Here is a 21,236-nt window from a genome sequence, read left to right as displayed (position 1 = left end):
AAGTGATACAATCTTATGGTTACTGCTAGAGCACTGGAAAAGAGAGTAACGACACCACCATTGACTCCCGTGGTAAGGGTTTTGCGCCCCGAGTGGCAGGACATGGGTATTGCAAAAGCGCCCAGAAAACTCATTCACTCCAATACATGTGTGTTGCCCACTTGCTTGTAAATTGATGAAAACGGCCGTGTTTTTGTTTTTAGGTGTCTTGGTCATATCAAATTACACTTATAATTTGTTTATTACAAAATGTAGATTGAAACATTCATGTAGAAAACTATTTTGTTTTTTGTTTTTTTGGTTTTTTTACTCGCCTATGTGTTATGTTTATCTGTAAAGGGTCCTCAATGATGCTATTAACGTGGGTGATCTATAAATGTCCTTAAATTATTGAAAACACCACAATTGCTCATTCACCAACAATGCAGAGATGTCAGTTCTTGGGCGCTTTTGCAATACCCATATCCCATCAGGAGGCGCTTCCATTGAACCAATGCGTGTCGTTACTCTCTTTTCCAGTGCTCTAGTTACCTACTACCAACCTACTGAGTCAAACTGCATTTTGCACCATTACAAAGACCTACCATGGGGCCCTGAGGCTGCAGGCCGGGCATGCCGGGCCGGACTCCCAAGAGCCCGGGGGGTCCCGGAGGTCCCTGTGGATACCCTCCGTCTGGCATACGCCGCCGGTCGTCCCAGTGGTGCTGCTCCTCCTCCATGCGTCTCCAGTACATGTCTTCTTCATAACGGCTGCAAACATAAAACCACAGCTCGTCTCCAGGTTCGTCACCGTACATTATCAGAGTTGGACAGAGTACTCGACCCCAGTACTTGAGTAAGAGTACAAATACTACTGGTCAAAATTTACTCCGTTACAAGTAAAAGTAGCTCAGTCGACATGTTACTTGAGTAAGAGTAAAAAAGTACTTGCTTTTAAAAGTACTTAAGTATCCAAAAGCACAAATTTACTTTTAGTAAAAATAAGAGTAAGAGTAAATTTCTTATTTTTCACATCAATGAATTACTATATTTTTTTCTAAATGAATTTAAGGACCTTTTAACTCTTGTTTCTGAGAATTAACTCTTTGAAACCAGCTGCACTGATGTGCTGCTTTTAGGGGTCAGGGTTTCCTTCTCTGACAAACACAGCTTGTGTTCAATAGTATTTTAGAAAAAAAAAAAAAGAGCAGACCTGAAAGTAACGAGTACTTTTCAGCCTTCCTAGAAATTAACTCGAGTAAAAGTAAAATATTTGTCTTGGAAATGTATTCAAGTAAGAGTAATAAGTACCAAAGAAATCTAATACTCAAGTAAAGTACAAATCCTCTGGATATGTACTTAAGGTACAGTACAGTAGTAAATTTACTCCGTTACTGTCCACCACTGTACATTATACATAACTGCTGATAAGACGTGGCTGTAATCATACCGCATTTCCATCCTCCAGCGCTCCTCCTCTTCTCTCCTCCTCCAGTACTCCTCTTTCTGCATCTGCTTCCTCATCTTTTCCTCCTGGATCTTTCTGGCTCGGATGCTGGGCTTGACCTCCACCTGCAGATCTGGGTTCACTTTTTTCTACAGGGAGCGCATAAAAACTAAAATTAGAGCCTTGTGGTTTTAGGATGCAACAGCTGCTGCTCTCAGACAGACACGTGATAAACACACAACAGTGGAGCAGTGCGACTCATGTTACCAACCTTGTATTGCAGGCGATGCCTTCGGCCTTTAAGATGCATTTCCTTTGCGTTTGGATCGTTGAAACTACATTCACAGAGCTTGCAGTGGAAACGGATGACTTTGCCTTCATCATTTCGGACCTATAAAAAATATAATTTTCACAAGTTATTCTCAAAAACTAAATGCATTTCTGCTCCTCTTGCGTAGATAAGCATGCTTAGGGACTGTCAGAACTTACCTCTTCAACATAGTCATGACCGACAGGCTGGACGTCACTCTGCAACCCTGCCAGGGCCGACGTGGACAGAGAATCTGACACATCTGTCTTTAGGTCCTGAGTACCTGAAGAGGGTGTCGCAGGTTTAGATGTCTCAACTTTGGTGTCTGTTCTGGCCTCATCCATCTTCACTGTGGTCTGCAATTTATTTCCACCTGTATTTCAGACATTAAAACATAAGATTAGTCAACATACAGTAATGAATTTTCACCATGGTTAATAATAAGTCTCACATTTAATCTAAATATGATATAAACACAAAAACAAGGGAAATTAAAGCCGCAAGCGGCGATGATCGGCCCTCGCTCGACCCATGCGACCGCGGGGGCCTGAGGCGTGCGGGGGCCGTGGCGCAAAGGTGAAAGGGAGAAAAAACCTGGAAGGAGGCCAAAAATGCAATGTTTCGTCCATCCACCAGGGGGCAGTCACCGCATGTGGTGTGGTGCGTTCAGGGGCGGCCCCTCATCACTCATGTGAAGTTTGGAGTGAATCGGACAAAGCATGAAGGAATTATGAGCAGTTAAAGGTTCGTCCACCAGGGGGCAGTAATGGGATGCGTGCAGGTGTGTTCAGGGTCAGTCCCTCATCACACATGTGAAGTTTCGTGGAAATCGAACAATGTTGATGTAAAATATGGCACTTCCTGTTTCCACTAGGGGGCGAATGAGTGAGATTGTCTACGAGCATATGGAAACGTTGAGGTCGTGACCCTGGACCTGTGTACCAATTTTCATGTTAATACGAGTTCAATAAAGCCATCCAAAGGGCAAACGTATTATCATAGCGAGGAATGTTAGCCACGCCCCCACACGGACGCCATTACTCGTAGCTTCACAGTCTTCATAATGTAACTTCACCAACTGGTTCTGCATGTTTTAGAAGTGGAATGAAGTTGATGGGGCAAAGTATGTACATTTTCCAAATTTTAGTTCACTTCCTGTTACCACCGGGGGGCGCTGTGAGTTACGTGGGAAGTTAATATATCGGGACGTTCAGGGCGGAGCCATCATCATGTCCAGCAAGTTTGAAGTTGATTGGATGAAGTATGTGGGCGTGAGAGCCACTCGTATGGACATGGCGAGCACGCCAAAGTCTGTTGAGCGCTGGCAGCCACGCCCTTTGACCTACGGACTCACGGAGCACAAGATAAGCTCAGCTAGGTCTGGAGATGTGGTGTACCTAATTTCAACTTGATCGGGCGAATGCTGTGGGAGGAGTTAAGTTTAGGCGGGAAAAATCAAAACCAAAATGGCCGACTTCCTGTTGGGTTGAGGTCATGAGGTCAAGAGGATTTTTTGTATATCTGGGTATAATACATATGTGTACCGAATTTTGTGTGTGTACGACAAAGTAAGACGATGGCGATGCCATTGACACGTGTTTGTAGGGGGCGCTATTCGGTCATTTTGCGCCGCCCATGTGCGGCACCACCAAAATATCGAATTTCGGATCAGGCCGGACGTCCGGGCAAAAGTTCACGCATTTTCGAAGTCGGGAAAGGGGCCAAATTGGGGCATGAAGGCGACGGAATAATAATAAGAATTAAAGCCGCAAGCGGCGATGACGGGCCCTCGCTCGCCCATGCCACCGCGGGGCCTGAGGCACGCGGGGGCCGTGGCGCGGAGCAGAAATGGAGAAAAAACCTGGAAGGAGGCCAAAAATGCAATGTTTCGTTCATCCACCAGGGGGCAGTCACCGCATGTGGTCTGGTGCGTTCAGGGGCCGCCCCTCATCACTCGTGTGAAGTTTGGAGTGAATCGGACATAGCATGAGGGAGTTATGAGCAGTTAAAGGTTCGTCCACTAGGGGGCAGTAATGGTATGCGTGCAGGTGTGTTCAGGGTCAGTCCCTCATCACACATGTGAAGTTTCGTGGAAATCGGACAAAGCATGAGGGAGTTATGAGCAAATAAAGGTTCGTCCACTAGGGGGCAGTAATGGGATGCGTGCAGGTGTGTTCAGGGTCAGTCCCTCATCACACATGTGAAGTTTCGTGGAAATCGGACAAAGCATGAGGGAGTTATGAGCAGTTAAAAGTTTGTCCACTAGGGGGCAGTAATGGGATGCGTGCAGGTGTGTTCAGGGTCAGCCCCTCATCACACATGTGAAGTTTCGTGGAAATCGGACAATGTTGATGCAAAAAATGGCACTTCCTGTTTCCACTAGGGGGCGAATGACTGAGATCACCTATGAGTACATAGAAACGTTGAGGTCGTGACCCTGGACCTGTGTACCAATTTTCATGTTGATAGGAGTTCAATAAAGCCATCCAAAGGGCAAACGTATTGTCATAGCGAGGAATGTTAGCCACGCCCCCACAGGGACGCCATTACTCGTAGCTTCACAGCGTTCATAATGTAACTTCACCAACTGGTTCTGCATGTTGTAGAAGTGGAATGAAGTTGATGGGGCAAAGTATGTACATTTTCCAAATTTTAGTACACTTCCTGTTACCACCGGGGGGCGCTATGAGTTACGTGGGAAGTTAATATATCGGGACGTTCAGGGCGGAGCCATCGTCATGTCCAGCAAGTTTGAAGTTGATTGGATGAAGTATGTGGGCGTGAGAGCCACACGTATGGACATGGCGAGAACGCCAAAGTGAATTGAGCGCTGGCAGCCACGCCCTTTGACCTACGGACTCACGGAGCACAAGATAAGCTCAGCTAGGTCTGGAGATGTGGTATACCTAATTTGAACTTGATTGGGCGAACACTCTGGGAGGAGTTAATTTTAGGCGGGAAAAATCAAAACCAAAATGGCCGACTTCCTGTTGGGTTGAGGTCATGAGGTCAAGAGGCTTTTTTGCATATCTGGGTATAATACATATGTGTACCAAATTTTATCAACATCGGACAAAGTCAGTCAAATTCCCTATGGGGATTTTGAGAGTTTGTAGGGGGCGCTATTTCGCCATTTTGCGTCGACCATGTGCGACGACCCAAAAATATCGAATTTCGGATGAGGCCGGAGGGACATGCAAAGTTAGACAACTTTTCCAGTTGGGGAAAGGGGCGAAATTGGGGCATGAAGAGTCGCGTGAATAATAATAAGAATTAAAGCCGCAAGCGGCGATGGCGGGCCCTCGCTCGCCCATGCCACCGCGGGGCCTGAGGCACGCCGGGGCCGTGGCGCGGAGCAGAAATGGAGAAAAAACCTGGAAGGAGGCCAAAAATGCAATGTTTCGTTCATCCACCAGGGGGCAGTCACCGCATGTGGTGTGGTGCGTTCAGGGGCGGCCCCTCATCACTCGTGTGAAGTTTGGAGTGAATTGGACAAAGCATGAGGGAGTTATGAGCAGTTAATGGTTCATCCACTAGGGGGCAGTAATGGGATGCATGTAGGTGTGTTCAGGGTCAGTCCCTCATCACACATGTGAAGTTTCGTGGAAATCGGACAATTTTGATGTAAAATATGGTACTTCCTGTTTCCACTAGGGGGCGAATGAGTGAGATCGCCTATGAGTACATAGAAACGTTGAGGTCGTGACCCTTGACCTGTGTACCAATTTTCATGTTGATACGAGTTCAATAAAGCCATCCAAAGGGCAAACGTATTGTCATAGCGAGGAATGTTAGCCACGCCCCCACAGGGACGCCATTACTCGTAGCTTCACAGTCTTCATAATGTAGCTTCACCAACTGGTTCTGCATGTTTTAGAAGTGGAATGAAGTTGATGGGGTCAACTATGTATTTTTAATGAATTTTAGTTCACTTCCTGTTACCACCGGGGGGCGCTATGAGTTACGTGGGAAGTTAATATATCGGGACGTTCAGGGCGGAGCCATCATCATGTCCAGCAAGTTTGAAGTTGATTGGATGAAGTATGTGGGCGTGAGAGCCACTCGTATGGACATGGCGAGCACGCCAAAGGTTCTTGAGCCTGGCAGCCACGCCCTTTGACCTACGGACTCACGGAGCACAAGATAAGCTCAGCTAGGTCTGGCGATGTTGCGTACCTATTTTCAACTTGATCGGGCGAATGCTGTGGGAGGAGTTAAGTTTAGGCGGGAAAAATCAAAACCAAAATGGCCGACTTCCTGTTGGGTTGAGGTCATGAGGTCAAGAGGCTTTTTTGCATATCTGGATACAATACATATGTGTACCAAATTTTGTGAGCATAGGACAAAGTTAGCAAAATTCCCTATGGGCATTTTGAAAATTTAAAGGGGGCGCTATTTCGCCATTTGGCCCCGCCCATGTGCGACAACCCTATCAGATGTAAATTTTGGGCCGTCTGCACATGCATGCAAATTTATATAACTTTCTGAGCATGGGAAAGTCCCCAAAAATGCGATTCATTTCGCGTAAGAATAATAAAAATAATAATAATAAACAGCGCGATTTCAATAGGGCTTTCGCTGGGCGACTTGCAGTCGCCGCTCGGGCCCTAATTAAAGCCGCAAGCGGCGATGACGGGCCCTCGCTCACCCATGCGACCGCGGGGCCTGAGGCATGCCTGGGCTGCAATGTTTCGTTCATCCACCAGGTGGCGCTAAGCAGTTGTGGGTGGGTGTGTTCAGGGGCGGCCCCTCATCACTCATGTGAAGTTTGGAGTGAATCGGACAAAGCATGAAGGAGTTATGAGCAGTTAATGGTTCATCCACCAGGGGGCAGTCACCGTATGTGGTGTGGTGCGTTCAGGGGCGGCCCCTCATCACTCATGTGAAGTTTGGAGTGAATCGGACAAAGCATGAGGGAGTTATGAGCAGTTAATGGTTCGTCCACTAGGGGGCAGTAATGGGATGCGTGCAGGTGTGTTCAGGGTCAGTCCCTCATCACACATGTGAAGTTTGGAGTGAATCGGACAAAGCATGAGGGAGTTATGAGCAGTTAATGGTTCGTCCACTAGGGGCAGTAATGGGATGCGTGCAGGTGTGTTCAGGGTCAGTCCCTCATCACACATGTGAAGTTTCGTGGAAATCGGACAATGTTGATGTAAAATATGCCACTTCCTGTTTCCACTAGGGGGCAACATGAGTGAGATCGCCTACGAGCATATGGAGACGTTGCGGTCGTGACCCTGGACCTGTGTACCAATTTTCATGTTGATACGAGTTCATTAAAGCCATCAAAAGGGCAAACGTATTGTCATAGCGAGGAATGTTAGCCACGCCCCCACAGGGACGCCATTACTCGTAGCTTCACAGCGTTCATAATGTAGCTTCACCAACTGGTTCTGCATGTTTTAGAAGTGGAATGAAGTTGATGGGGCAAAGTATGTACATTTTCCAAATTTTAGTACACTTCCTGTTACCACCGGGGGGCGCTATGAGTTACGTGGGAAGTTAATATATCGGGACGTTCAGGGCGGAGCCATCATCATGTCCAGCAAGTTTGAAGTTGATTGGATGAAGTATGTGGGCGTGAGAGCCACTCGTATGGACATGGCGAGCACGCCAAAGTGAATTGAGCGCTGGCAGCCACGCCCTTTGACCTACGGACTCACGGAGCACAAGATAAGCTCAGCTAGGTCTGGAGATGTGGTGTACCTAATTTCAACTTGATCAGGCGAACGCTCTGGGAGGAGTTAATTTTAGGCGGGAAAAATCAAAACCAAAATGGCCGACTTCCTGTTGTGTTGAGGTCATGAGGTCAAGAGGATTTTTTGTATATCTGGGTATAATACATATGTGTACCGAATTTTGTGTGTGTATGACAAAGTAAGACGATGGCGATGCCATTGACACGTGTTTGTAGGGGGCGCTATTCAGCCATTTGGCCACGCCCATTTCCAACGACTTTAAAATATCAAATTTTTCGCGAGGCCTGATGTGCATGCCAAAATTCACGCGTTTTGGGGCATGTTGAGGCCCCCAAAAATGCGATTTTAGGGAGAATATAATAATAATAATAAACATAGCAATTACAATAGGGCTTTCGCTGGGCGACTTGCAGTCGCCGCTCGGGCCCTAATAATAAACATTACAATTTCAATAGGGCTTTCGCTGGGCGACTTGCAGTCGCCGCTCGGGCCCTAATAATAAACAGCACAATTTCAATAGGCCTTCGCCGGGCGAGTGCTACTCGCCGCTCGGGCCTAATAAAGGTTCACATTCCAGTGGCCTACAAACTTTAAGGTAGCAACAGAAACGCAGCCAGTGTGAACACACATGTGTGCAAGCCACAATAAGCCAGCAACACGGATGGCATTTCTGGTGCATCCTTCTTGTTATGTAGGTTGAATGTATGGTTTGAAGCTCTGTACAGCTACACGGCGGAGAAAAAGTGTAGAAAATGAGATCTGGTCGTAAGTGGTAAATTCAGACGCACGTGACACAAACTCAGGAGAGAAGGGATGCACTTAAAGCTGACCACTGAAAAAAAAAAACATGTTGATACTTGGTCCGAACAAAGCCACAAAATTATTTAAAAGGGACAACGAGGAGTTTTGGAAAAGCGAAGCGTTTTCACACTACATTTTAAGAACTGAATTGACATTTGAAGCAAACTCAGCATCAATTTGCATTTTCTCCCAACACTCAAATATTCAAAGAATTTGTCCACTTTCAAAGTGAGTAAACTAAATATACTGATATGTCAAACTACAGTTGTTAAAATTGCTCCTGTAGCTGTTAAACCTGATCCACAGAGCAGAGTACATCTTTATCTTCAGAGGTCAAAACCATTTCCCCAAATACCGACATGTGCTACGTCGTCGTCAACGTGTGTTTACCTACCAACAAAATTGATCTTGGGCGTGCTGACTTTCTTCCCAGCGGAGACGGAGTTGGCAGACGAGAGGTTACTGGCTAACGGGTTCTTGGCACCTGCAGCGCTACTGCTGACGATGTTGACGGGCTTCAGGTACGGGGGGCTGGAGCTGGTGGCGGAGGAGGCGGCCGTCACACAGAGGGAGCTGGTGCTGCTGGAACTGCTCAGGGTGGCCGTGGTGGTCTTGCTGGGGGCCGACGTGGTGGAGGACGATGTCTGAGTGACCATACTGGGCTCAGTAGACGGAATGGGTTTACCAAGTTTGGTGTGAAGCTTCACAACCTAGAGAAGAGAAGAAAGGTAAGGTAGAAATAAAGGGTGGATGTTAATGTTTTTTTTAGAGATGGTGCCGATAGATCGCCAACTGATCGGATCGGGCCGATTTGATAAAAAAAACGATTGATCGGGAAATCCAATCAAAGGTTAAAATCACCGATCCGATCACATTATCCACCTTTTTCCAAACGTCAAAAACGTAAGCCGGTTTTGACCATAGATGACGTTCGGAAACTTGTGGATACATACAGCAGGGTTTCCCTGCTGCATCCACATGCAGACAGTAAAATAAGGCTGCCTGTATCACAATTGCATGTGTGCAATAGCCTATTGATCATGTGAAGCATGCACGAGAGGGAACAAGCGTCTCTCCCCCTCTCTCTCTGCGTGTGTGTGACTGGCAGCATAGACAGCTGCATCAAGATGAAGCCCAATAGCGGCATTTGCTGGGATTAAAGTTCTCCATCGCCACAATGGATTTCGACCAGTATGTGTGTGTGTGCGTGTGCGTGTGAGACACCATGACGCGAAGTGCCGCGATCCTCCGCGGCCGGCTCGCGCCGTGCAGCAATCGTTTCGGCGTCTGGTCTATTTTGTGCGTGAGTGAGAGAGAACCCGGTCGCTCTCGACACCGGCGGACCACGGACCGAATCCCGCGACTGGATTCTGGATGCTCCTTACGCTGTCAAAACAGGCTTGCTACTCGTTTCAACCTTATTGACATATAGATGCGCAAATAAGCGATAGGAAACAATCTTTTTTCCCTTAGGTGTGTGACTCAGTGTCACTCCCAGTAAGATGCTGTACTTAGTGTCTGCTCATCAAAATCCTCTACTGAAGGAAAGTCCAACAATGTGCAGACAGAGCAGGAATATGAAGACTCCTGATGGGTAGCTAGAGTCTGGGGGGCCCAGAGCAAAGTAGCTCCCTTTTACATTTAAGTTCATTTCAGAGCCTGTACTTTCTTACTACTTGAGTAAAGGAGTTGAATCAGTACTTCTACTTTTACCAGGGTATTTTTTGCATGAGTGGATGAATTAATGGGGGAAAAAAAGAGTAAAAAAAAAAAAAAAAAAAAAATATATATATATATATATATATATTAATAATATCGTCCCATGTGATCGATCGGTTCTGATCAGTAATCGGATCGGTGAGGCTTTAGGTGATCGGTGATCGGTATCGGTCCCAAAAAACCCGATCGGACCATCTCTAGTTTTTTTACAAGAAATAAATAGAATCATGAAGTTGTTTTTAGCACGCATAAAGAAGACTCAGGAGACTTCTGCATCTAAAATTCAGAGTTTTAGAGACAACAGTCTGACTGTTAACACCCATATTCACCTTTTGGTGCTTGGCTCCACGGATATGAGCAGCATAAGCGTCAGCGCCGGTACAGGAAACGTCACACAGTTCACAGCGGAGTTGGTTCTGAGCGTTGCGGGCCAACACCCCTCCGCCCGTACCGCTGCTGCTGCTGCTCTGGGAAACCTTCAGCGCCGCTTCCTTCTTCTTGTGCTTTTGCCCTTCAAGATGCTCCTTGTAGGTCTTCAGTGTTGAGAGAGTCAGACAGAGAGGGAGAGAAGTTGAATTGATTGACGATTATCCATATGGCACATAAAAGAACAGCAGCATATAAAGCAGAAAGAATGGAAGGAAGCAGTAGCTCGTTCTGTATTTTATAGAGGGTGGTGATGTTTGTGGACAAGGTTCAAAACTCTGGATGAGCTGGGGAATGAGATCATCTTTACAGTTTTTCTGGTCAGACCTTTCACATAAAAAAAAAAAGAAAAAAAGCTTTGGGCTTCATGCTGTGTGCTCTGAACTCACCTGTGGTCCGGCACAGCTGATCTTACAGACATCGCAGTAATGGATCTGGGGGGGTTTGGGCGGCTGCTTGGGTCGAAGCTGTTTACTCTGGAAGGGCGGTTTCTTGGTGAACGTGTTCCCCGTCCACGCCGCCGTTGCTGCCACAGCTGCCACAGCTTGCTTTTGTTGCTGCTGCTGCTGGTAGTAGCTGGAGGCTGCCGAGTAAACTGCTGCTTCGTAGCCCGAGTAGGAAGTTCCTGAAAAGGATAAATGAAGAATGAAGAAATGGAAGGATACTTAAAAAAAAAAAAAAAACTACTCACACGCCCGTTATCTTATATCTGTATTCTTACACAGGTCATTTTACATCCCCACTGAGTGGGACAAACATCTTCTTGCGGGGACAGTTGATATTAAAAATATGGAGCATCATTCCCTTAACCAGGAATTAAGCTTCTGTTCAGCTTAAATCCATAAATCCCCAAATATTGATCTTGTAATTAAAGGAATTATGGGGGTTAATTGTTCTTGGTTGTGTTTATAAACACTACTAGTATAATTATGACTGTCTGTATCATTATTTGGAACATTTTGTTGTGATAGACAAACAAAATTGAGTCTGCACAGGTCTAACATTTATTCTTAATTTATCATAGATCATGCTCAGATTCACTGATTTTCAGAAAGCCTTTGATATATATATTTTAGTTTTTTAGCGGAGGCTTCTCGAAGCTCCTTTTCCTGGTTCGTCAAATTTGGAAGAACCAGGAAGAGGTTACGCTACAAACAAGCTTGAAAAATAGACTTATTACATTTTTTTCGGGACAATTTCGCATTTCGGGGCTTCAATACAAGACGGACATTACATACGAGCAGCATGGAGGTATTTGGATGTTTTTTGGTGTGTCTTTTTGTTACGAAGACAGTTGGTATCCATTTGCAACCGTTAAATGGACATGCACTGCTACGCCGAGACCCCCTATAACTCAGAGAAGCCACGGATAACTCTGAAACTTCTCCCAGCCCTTAGTCGACATGAAGGTGAGTAGATAATGAGGGAAATTTCAATTTTGGGTTAACTATTCTTTTAAAAACACATCTCTTTTCCTCTGCATTTAAGTTAGGTTCGATATATATTCATTTCTGTTTTATTGCATGTTTTACTGTGCATTACCTGTATCTATTTAGTTTTATTATATGTTTAACTTGTGTTTTTATGTTGTCCAGATGGACCAGATGGATCATGAAAAAAACTGTAATTGTCAGAGTTTAAATTGAAAAAAAATACTACTTTGAAAGTCCTCACACCATTTCAGGCAGCAGACATTTCAGGCGCCAACTCACCGGAGTAGGTGACAGCATTCGTACTGTAGGTTGGACTTTGGGAGTAGGAAGGGACCACAGAGGCAGCAGCAGCTACAGGCTGGACCGTGGAGGTCACCGGGTAGATGGAGAAAGTGGATGAAGCCGGACTGGGAGCAGCTGGTTTTATCACGGTCACCTGTCGAGTTTGCTGGCTCTGGGTGTATGACGTTACCCCCTGGCTATATCCTGGTTTGGGGGCTGGAAGACAGTAAAACAAACGTACATACATGCATATTGCTGTGATTTGGGGAAAAGTGATTAAATTGTCTCATGGTTATTACAAGGTGTATTTGCAGGTTACCAGTAAAAATTGGTTTATCAACTCCTTGTCCCTGCATATTTAACTTTAGATATTTTTTTATTTACGGTATGTACTAAGAAAAATATGATACAAAAAGAAGAGACCGAATCGCCTTGTTTACATTCTACTTCCGGGTAGAAAACCAGCACGTAATTTGAATGAGATCAATAGTAACGAACGAGAGTTTAGCTCTATATCATATTTTTCACGCCCTATAACCATTTAGACAAATCTGAAATGATTGAAGAAACATTACTATTTCTGTGTGTGTGTGTTTTGTGTTGCCATGTGTTGTGTTTATTCAGTTTTGGGGAATCACGGTGTCTAGAAAGCATCAGTGGCTCAGCTGACAGGGACAGCTGACGGTGGTAGCTAAGCTAACGGCGGTAGCTAAGCTAACACCAGGACGTCAGCTGTTAAAACCCTCCCGTTGTCGGACACGACATGAAACTACTCCAGTTAGCTCAGTCATGTTGTAACTAAGATATCTGCTGGAGAAAATATTTTTTCATGGACCGTTTATTGAGTCACTGAGTTATTAAAGTTAAACAGGCTAACCGTTAGCCCGGCTAATCTATGATAACCATGACTGATTACAAAAATGTGCACACAGAAATAGTAATGTTTGTCCAATCATTGGTTTTATAGACTTTACAAACATCAGATTAGTCTAAACGACGATATAGTAACATGAAAAATTTTATATATATATAGCGAAACTCTCGTCCGTCACTGTTGTTCTCATGCTGGTTTTCTACCCAAAGTAGTTGTAAACTAGGCGATTCGTCCTATACAGTTAAAAAGCTGATGTATATGAAAGAAGAAAAAAAAAAAGCTTGTGGATATGCAATAGCTTAACATCCCACTGACTTATAATCAGTTGAATAAACTGTTTCAACAAGAATTGATCAAAGGACAGTTGTATGAGTGCATTCATTATAGCAGTTGGTGTTCCTTGTAAACGGGTGTGTACTAACGAAGCATACCTGTCTGGTAGTAGGAATCTGCCACGCTGGGTTGTGGCTGTGCAGCAGCGACAGCGGCTGTAGCAGTGGGCTGTTGGTAATACTGTTTACTGTCATAGGCTACAGCTGGAGCTGTGGACCTGACGTACGAATACGAGTCCTGCAAAAGACAAAAGTAACAGTGTTACAGGGTAAGCCGGGTCAATCGCTGGCTTTAACTGTCCTTATGTCAAATGCCAAGAAAACTATGCAGAGACCCAACTGTAAAGTAAAATAATCTCATAGCATCTATTTTCAATACATTCGGGTCGCAGCTCTGTGTGGTCCTGTTGTGCTGTGGAGACGTTCTTATGTTGAATTTATCATGCCACCTTCAGAAATGAGTAAGGAGTGTGAGAAGGCTGCAGTGGTAGTGCTGATCTACAACAACTAATCAAACCATTGAATAGAAAATCTATATGGAGGACCACAGGTCTCGTGTACAACATCTGCCAGATTAGACAATAAAAACTGGACAAAAAAATATAAGATTTTTTACAAATTAATCAATTAAATGAGAAGCAATGTAAACTATTTTTGGATCCAAGTCACATTAAAATAGGAAATAAATTGTGGCATTTCATATGTACAAATTGTTATTACAATTACAATAATATTGCAATTTACCAATAAGCAAAAAGTCAAGTAAAAAAACAACTATGCAATTAATGGATTTAAAAAATAATTCACTTTGATGTTTAAATCGGGGAAAAAAAAGAATGAAAAAGAAGAAGGAGATGGAGGATATTTTACTTGTGTTACATTATTTAAATTTCAATAAGATTAATTCAAATTTCAATAAGCTTAAAGCAGAAGTAAGTGGTCCGGTCGTTTTCGCTAATGCTGCGTTCCAGGCAGGCTTTTGAAATCGTAAATTACAGCTTCAAGTCACAACTTACGACTTTGTAGCGTTTCAGGCAACCCACTCGTGTTTTTCTGACCTGTTTTACCGGTGAAAGTCACTATAACGGCCACTCGTAACTTCCGACCGGTGAACTCGTACCAGATCGAACTGGTACGACTTCACAGGTCGGAAAAATACGAGTTTCCTTGAACGCACCATAACAGTCCTCGTCCCTACGTCGCCACATTCACGGCGTCCCTTGGCTGCACACACAGCCCTGCATGCCGTTCTCTCTCCTCATTGGATAAAAACTGTAGGATACGATAAATGTTTTCTCTTCGGCTCAGAGCAGAGCAGAGTGACTGACAGACCCGTGTTTCGGTCCAAACACTCTATGTAAGTGATTGCTGTCGGAAGATATAACTATTTAAGACTTATATTAACACAAATATATCACTTACTTCTGCTTTAATTCATAAGATCTTATCAATTTCTTTTGTGCAGGCCAATTATAAAATGGTTGAAAGTTGTTACATGACACCTGTGGTCCCCTAAGGAACACCTCATCATCACCTCACCGTGAGGGATAGTAAATATGCAAAGCCAGTCGTTTAACAGTTTCTCTAACCTGATAGTTCTGTGAGGTGACCGGTGGCGGCGGCGGCGGGACTTCCGGCTGCCGCTGCGGGTAGCCATAGTCGGTGGCGGTGTGGGTTGGCTGGTATCCTCCGTACGCTGCAGCGGTCGCAGCTGCCACGGCAACAGGCGCCGGCCTCGCTACAGCTACGGTGGCTGCGGTGGGAGCGTAGGCCGCCGCCACAGTGTGCGCCGCCACAGGAGCTTGATGGACTGTGTAACTGGCCACTGTGGTGGGATGTGTGTATGCTACCCCGGCAGCTGGCTGCTGACTGGTGGGGAAAAAACAGAAAGGACCGGTCAACGGTTAACTGGCCATTCACAACCACACAACAAAATTTAAAACACCAAGTATGAAGCGGTCCAAACATGAAAACTGTACTGTGATTTCAGAAAAGGGGTGTAAAAAAACAAAACAAAAACAGAACAAAAACACATATTTAGTCTAGTTTTCTCTCCTATGCCAGATAACGTGGCATATTTTCATTGGCTGCAGGTTCATTTATGTTTGGAGTTAAAAGAATAGTTCACCCAAAATTGAAATTTCACTCATTATCTCCTCCCCCTCATGTCGACTAAGGGCTGGGAGAAGTTTCAGAGTCCTCCGTGGCTTCTCTGAGTTACAGGGGGTCTCGGCGTAGCAGTGCATGTCCATATAACGGTTGCAAATGGATACCAACTGTCTTCGTAACAAAAAGACACACCAAAAAACATCCAAATACCTCCATGCTGCTCGTATGTAATGTCCGTCTTGTATTGAAGCCCCGAAAGGTGAAATTGTTCTGAAAAAATTTGCGCCAGCGTCAGTATTCGCACTGATGCCGGCGCAAATCTTGCGAGATTTGGACAGACCAAAGAGGAGCTTCCGTTCCAAACAAGCTTGAAATATAGACTTATTTAATTTTTTTCAGAACAATTTCGCATTTCAGGGCTTTAATACAAGATGGACATTACATACGAGCAGCATGGAGGTATTTGGATGTTTTTTGGTGTGTCTTTTTGTTACGAAGAAAAGTGGTATCCATTCGCAACCGTTATATGGACATGCACTGCTACGCCGAGACCCCCTGTAACTCAGAGAAGGCACGGAGGACTCTGAAACTTCTCCCAGCCCTTAGTCGACATGAGGGTGAGTAGATAATAGTGAAATTTCAATTTTGGGTGAACTATTCTTCTAACTGGCCATTCACAACCTGTTCATTCACAGTTAGAGGAACGTCATTTCAAGATAGACATCACTAAATATTTTAACGTTTAGACTGGTGAAACTCATCAAACCCCGCTATTTAAAAATTTAAAACACCAAGTATGAAGCGGTCCAAACATGAAAACTCTACTGTGATTTCAGAAAGGGGTGTAAAAAAAAACAAAAACAGAACAAAACACATCTTTAGTCTAGTTTTCTCTCCTATGCCAGATAACTTGGCATATTTTCATTGGCTGCAGGTTCATTTATGTTTGGAGTTAAGTCCTGAGCTGTGGAAACTCTCAAGGTTGAGTGGAGGCGTGCAACAGTGAGACGACTTCTGTGTTGTTGTCAACAGAGCAGCAGATAGGGCTTGGGGCTTGGCACTTGTCAATCTATTGCTTGGTCATGACCGTACAGTAGCTGTTGCTGTGTATTATGCGATTTTTAGTGCGCGTAGTGAGAGCTCTCCACCTGCGGGCCAATACCGTACTAATACAAATATGTAACTAGTAGATACACGAACACCCCAGTGGATAGACACTACTTTACTCTATGCAATAATGGTTCTATTGAATCAGAGGGCCGTGTTTTTTTATGCTGACATCTATGCTGACATTCCCACTGAACTATTTCGTACACTTTCTACGTAAATTGTCCATTTTAATGATTTTGAGGAAACAAATAAATTGTATGTCATTTTATCTAGTAAGCATTGCATCAACGAATGTACCAAAGCCTGCCACCTCATCCTTAATGAGGATCGTCTTTCATGAGTTCCTGTTTATAATACAATTCATGATACCATAGTGTACTGTATGTTTTTTTTAATCTGTTTTTAATTACTTAGTAGTGTGTGTCTCACAACTCTTTTTTGAGTGGTCCTCAACTCTTTTTAATTCTGTAAAGGGTCATTGAATACTGTAATTTATGTTAACTATGTTTATTTATGCAATTCTCCCTTATGCATGCATCTATCTATCTATCTATCTATCTATCTATCTATCTATCCATCTATCTATCTATCTATCTGAAATGTTCTCACAGGCCACATAAAATTGTATCATAGGCTGGATCTGGGCCTTGAGTTTGACATTTATGCCTCAGGGGCACAGAGCTTCAAAGATTAATATTCAGGAAAATAAAGTTGCTGGGAAACTTCTTGACTTAATGGCTTGTTTACCAGAGCAGAATCTCTGGATGCCTAACATTAGTCCCTGGCTGGAGGCATACGAAGCTTTCACAAAACACTTCACCTTGGATTTAATGACAGAGTTATTAAATTCAAACTGGTCCCAAGTGCCAACATTTTTCAAGTATATTTTGACTCTGAAAACTCCTGGCTTATGTCAACTATAAAAGGGACACATTGCTTCAAACATTAAAACAACATGTAAACACAGGACATTGTGTTACAGTATGCCAGACTGTGAATCCAAAGCATGGCATCGTGTCAAGGCTAACATGTAAATAAATACCATTTATGGAGGAGTAACGCTGCTGGTCATTTAAACCATGTTAATAGTTCAACATTAGCCACTGACTTAAAAGATCCTCCTCCTAGTTATTCAGGAAAAGCAGCAATAATTCAGTCATGTGCTAGTATAGTAAGATGTATACATTTCAAATGTTCGTTCAAGTTTCCATTTCCTTCATGCAGCACAAGGTAATAATGTTTCAACATTGTGCATTGTGCATTGTGCATTATAGATTCATCAATCCCATTTGCACTGGAGTCAGTTCAACAATGCAAACAACAATTACGAGTGCCCTAGGGAGGGAGAGCAATATAAAATGAATGTGTGCCAGATGCTCACTGTGAATAGCAAAAGACCTCACAGCAAACAAGCTTAATGTGCAACAGTGCATAAATATATCAGAAAAATACATCTTCATTCTTGATCCAAATACTAGACATGCTGGTCAAAACTATTACATTAAAAAGTACAAATTGTACAGAGAGCACACAAATCCAACAGGCCTTGCTGAAAGTAAACACACAAGAAAACAGCGCAGTTAAATTTTGGCCCGTTACTTTGCTTACAGGGTAAATGTAATTAGGTTGAGCTGAAATGTGTGTAACTGAGAGTGTGGTCAGGGAGTCCTTGAGAAATTTCCCTGAATAACAATGGTCTAAAAAAAACCCAAACACTTGTGCAGAAAACTACTGCAGACCAGTAAGTACCTACTAGCTCCTTGGAGATTGAGAGCACAGTGCCATATACTGCAACACAATATCACAGCTCATGGGACAGCCATGCAACAAGACAACTAATGTAGTCAACTATCACCTATTTTCACGTTCAAGTTAAAAAAAAACATCATACAGACCATTCTTTTCATCCTCAGGCTTTGCTACACCTAATAGGCCTGTCCTGTGTGACCCACATTATGAAGGTGGTCATCAACTGGCTCAATAAACTTACCGACGAAGCTAGAAGAAAATAAAATTCAACAAAAGCTTCATCCCATCTGCCATAGCTGAACTAAATAAGACAATGAAAAGAACATAACCACGGGGAATGCACATGTAAATGTGGGGTGCGGGGTCTTATGTCTTATGTTTTATGTTCTTATGTCTCTATGTAATTGTGGTGTACGAAATGTGGGAATGTATGTAAATGTAAGTAAGTTGCACTTCTCGAGGCCGCTCTGTACGAAATGGTGAAAACCATTTTCCTTGGAAAGGACAAATAAACTCATCTATCTACAAGGACGGTTATGTAAAAGACTGACATCATCCAAACCAAAGTACATTATATTATACTAGAATAAACTCTAGGTAAAACCTGTACATTTGTATAATTATCTGTTCATTTTCAGCTGTTGTTTCTTGCAGGATGACAAGATACAAATGATGACTGGGTGTTTCCTGTGATCTGATTGATCCGTAGTTCAAATCAATAAACACGCTACTCCATAGTACAGGCCTGAGGAGAACTGGCTATAAACACCAGGTGTGTGTTACTGGTTGCAGCGATAAGGCTGACGATGTCACAGGCCAGGGCATCGTCAACACAGTAACTGGACCAGTATGTTGATAGAGTAAACAGGGTTTAACTTTCCTTCGTATTCCTGCATATGAGAAAGCCCCCACCCCACCCCACCCAACCCCCCACAACCATATGTTCACATAAACGACAGCTGGCTGATTTCACCTCACCTCCAACCCATGGTTGTTATTTCATCTGCTGCACACAACACGTCATATGGATTTATTAAATAGTAGTATGGCCTTTAAAACATTTCTGTCTCTCTCCGGCCACCAACATATGTATATGGCAGACTGTAGGCTATATCTCTGTAATAATATATTGCTGTATTTATAATATGTAGGCCTATTTTTTTTTTTATATTTTGCCTTGCTTATTTGTGCATCTTATGTTGTGAAGCATGTTGAGTTGTCTCTGACAGGAAATGTGCTATATAGCTAAATAAAGTGTATTCTTTGCTGGAAGGCTCTTTTCAGGGGAAAAGAAAAATCTGCAGAGATGCTACAGCTTCACATTTATACACGTCATTGCATTTTCTGACAACTCTATCTATCTATCTATCTATCTATCTATCTATCTATCTATCTATCTATCTATCTATCTATCTATCTACCTATCATATGTGTATGAAGAGTTGATTTGCAAAAGCAGATAAGTGCCATTTTGGAAAAAAAATGAGCGGATGCTTTTGAATTATTCTTTACATAGTGTTGTTTTCAATAAAGCTTTATTTTTTTGAGTTACATCTGTTTTTGTACATCTCATCGCCTAAAAAATATTTGAAGATTTTTAATTATTATTTACACCAGGTGATATCAGTCAAACCAAAGTTGAGTGGCTTTGACCAAGGAGATGAGATGTACAAAAACAGATGCAACTCAAAAAAAAAAAAGCTTTATTGAAAACAACACTATGTAAAGAATAATTCAAAAGCATCCGCTCATTTTTTTTTCAAAATGGCACTTATCTGCTTTTGCAAATGAACTCTTCATATATATATATAAACGGCCTGGCTAACTCGCTTATTAACGCAGCAGTGCCATTATTCCCACTCTGCACTCTCTCCCGTTGACATCCTACTGCCGCAGCAGCAGCAGCAGCAGCAGCAGCAGCAGAGGGATAGATAGATAGCCGCCCCCTCCCCCCTCCCCAGCCTGAACAATGGAGGCTGCCTGTGTTAACCTGCACAACCTACAGGCTCAGCTGACGTCTGAGCTCGGCAGCAGCATGCAGCAGCAGCAGCAGCAGGAGCTAGCGGCCCCAAAGCACAGCGAGGAATAATAATAATTAAAAAAAAAATAATAAAAAAATAAATAAAGTCGCACCACCACTTACCTATATTGAGCTGCAGCGCCGTGGGTAAATCCAAAGTAATTGCCCGTAGCCATTTTGGCATCTTCACCAAGCCGGCCGGGCACTGCGGAGGACACACACACACACACACACACACAGTCACACACACACACATACACAGTCAGGATAACGCATAATGCTAAGCTATCCGTTAGCATCGGGCTAAGAGCAGCGGACTGACTGTCTCTCTGTCCCTTAAACCTCGACGTCTTCGTGTTGGTTTAAAGCAAAACAGAGCGACTCGAAACCCGTCCCATCTGCACTGTCAAATCATGTCCTTGACTTTAGTTACCGTATACTTACCATAGGTGAAGGAGACAACAGGACATATGGGAATCATTGGTTTCGTGTGTTCTACCGACGCCCGAGTACTACAGCAGCCTATTTATATTACATGTCGTACCCGGAAATGCCCGTCTGGGTGGCGCATGCGCAGAAAACGGGGGAGATTGTGGGATCGACGTCGGGTCGGGTGCGGTCTGATGTTTATTCCCAATCCCAAAGACTCATTCATCCTGCCTCCCTGACAGATACTTGAATAATTAGGAAAATGCAGGAATTTGGTCATGGTTTTTTAAGGAACAGGAGAATAGTTTGTTGATTAAGTTAAAGAGATGCACACGTGCACTTGTAGGCCTACAACATTGCACAATTGACCCTGCACTAGCTATTATAGGCCTATGTTTTATGTCTCCTTATAATTTTATACAGATTTTGTTACTGTACCCTTAATATTATTGCTAGCCTGAGTTATTTTATTCTTCTAATGGGCTCTATGCACAGCTCCACTACTTCCTGAATT

The 21,236-nt window shown here is 43.6% G+C and overlaps 1 protein-coding gene across 4 annotated transcripts in view; it reads right to left on the bottom strand.

The window, feature by feature from the left end:
• Positions 1-20,839, bottom strand: part of zfr (zinc finger RNA binding protein) — a 31,533-nt gene extending 10,694 nt beyond the window's left edge. For all 4 annotated transcript variants that reach the window (XR_015036569.1, XR_015036570.1, XM_085786148.1 and 1 more), the window contains exons 1-12: positions 20,738-20,839; positions 20,417-20,498; positions 14,895-15,174; positions 13,405-13,543; positions 12,097-12,315; positions 10,774-11,009; positions 10,288-10,491; positions 8,634-8,949; positions 1,916-2,109; positions 1,698-1,817; positions 1,430-1,575; positions 585-750 (exon numbers count right to left, since the gene is read on the bottom strand). Coding sequence is in view for 2 of the 4 variants with exons in the window: in XM_085786148.1 (XP_085642274.1) it covers positions 585-750; positions 1,430-1,575; positions 1,698-1,817; positions 1,916-2,109; positions 8,634-8,949; positions 10,288-10,491; positions 10,774-11,009; positions 12,097-12,315; positions 13,405-13,543; positions 14,895-15,174; positions 20,417-20,498; positions 20,738-20,774 (2,139 nt within the window). In the remaining 2 variants the exon portion in view is untranslated. The remainder of the gene's footprint in view (positions 1-584; positions 751-1,429; positions 1,576-1,697; positions 1,818-1,915; positions 2,110-8,633; positions 8,950-10,287; positions 10,492-10,773; positions 11,010-12,096; positions 12,316-13,404; positions 13,544-14,894; positions 15,175-20,416; positions 20,499-20,737) is intronic.
• Between the last annotated feature and the right edge of the window lie 397 nt (positions 20,840-21,236).

The sequence above is a fragment of the Trachurus japonicus genome, chromosome 9 (assembly GCF_045865225.1).
Source record: "Trachurus japonicus isolate A0001 chromosome 9, Traja_1.0".
In the NCBI taxonomy this organism is placed as follows: domain Eukaryota; kingdom Metazoa; phylum Chordata; class Actinopteri; order Carangiformes; family Carangidae; genus Trachurus; species Trachurus japonicus.
The sequence above is the reverse complement of the archived record's forward strand: the minus strand, read 5'-3'. Positions and strand labels throughout refer to the sequence as shown.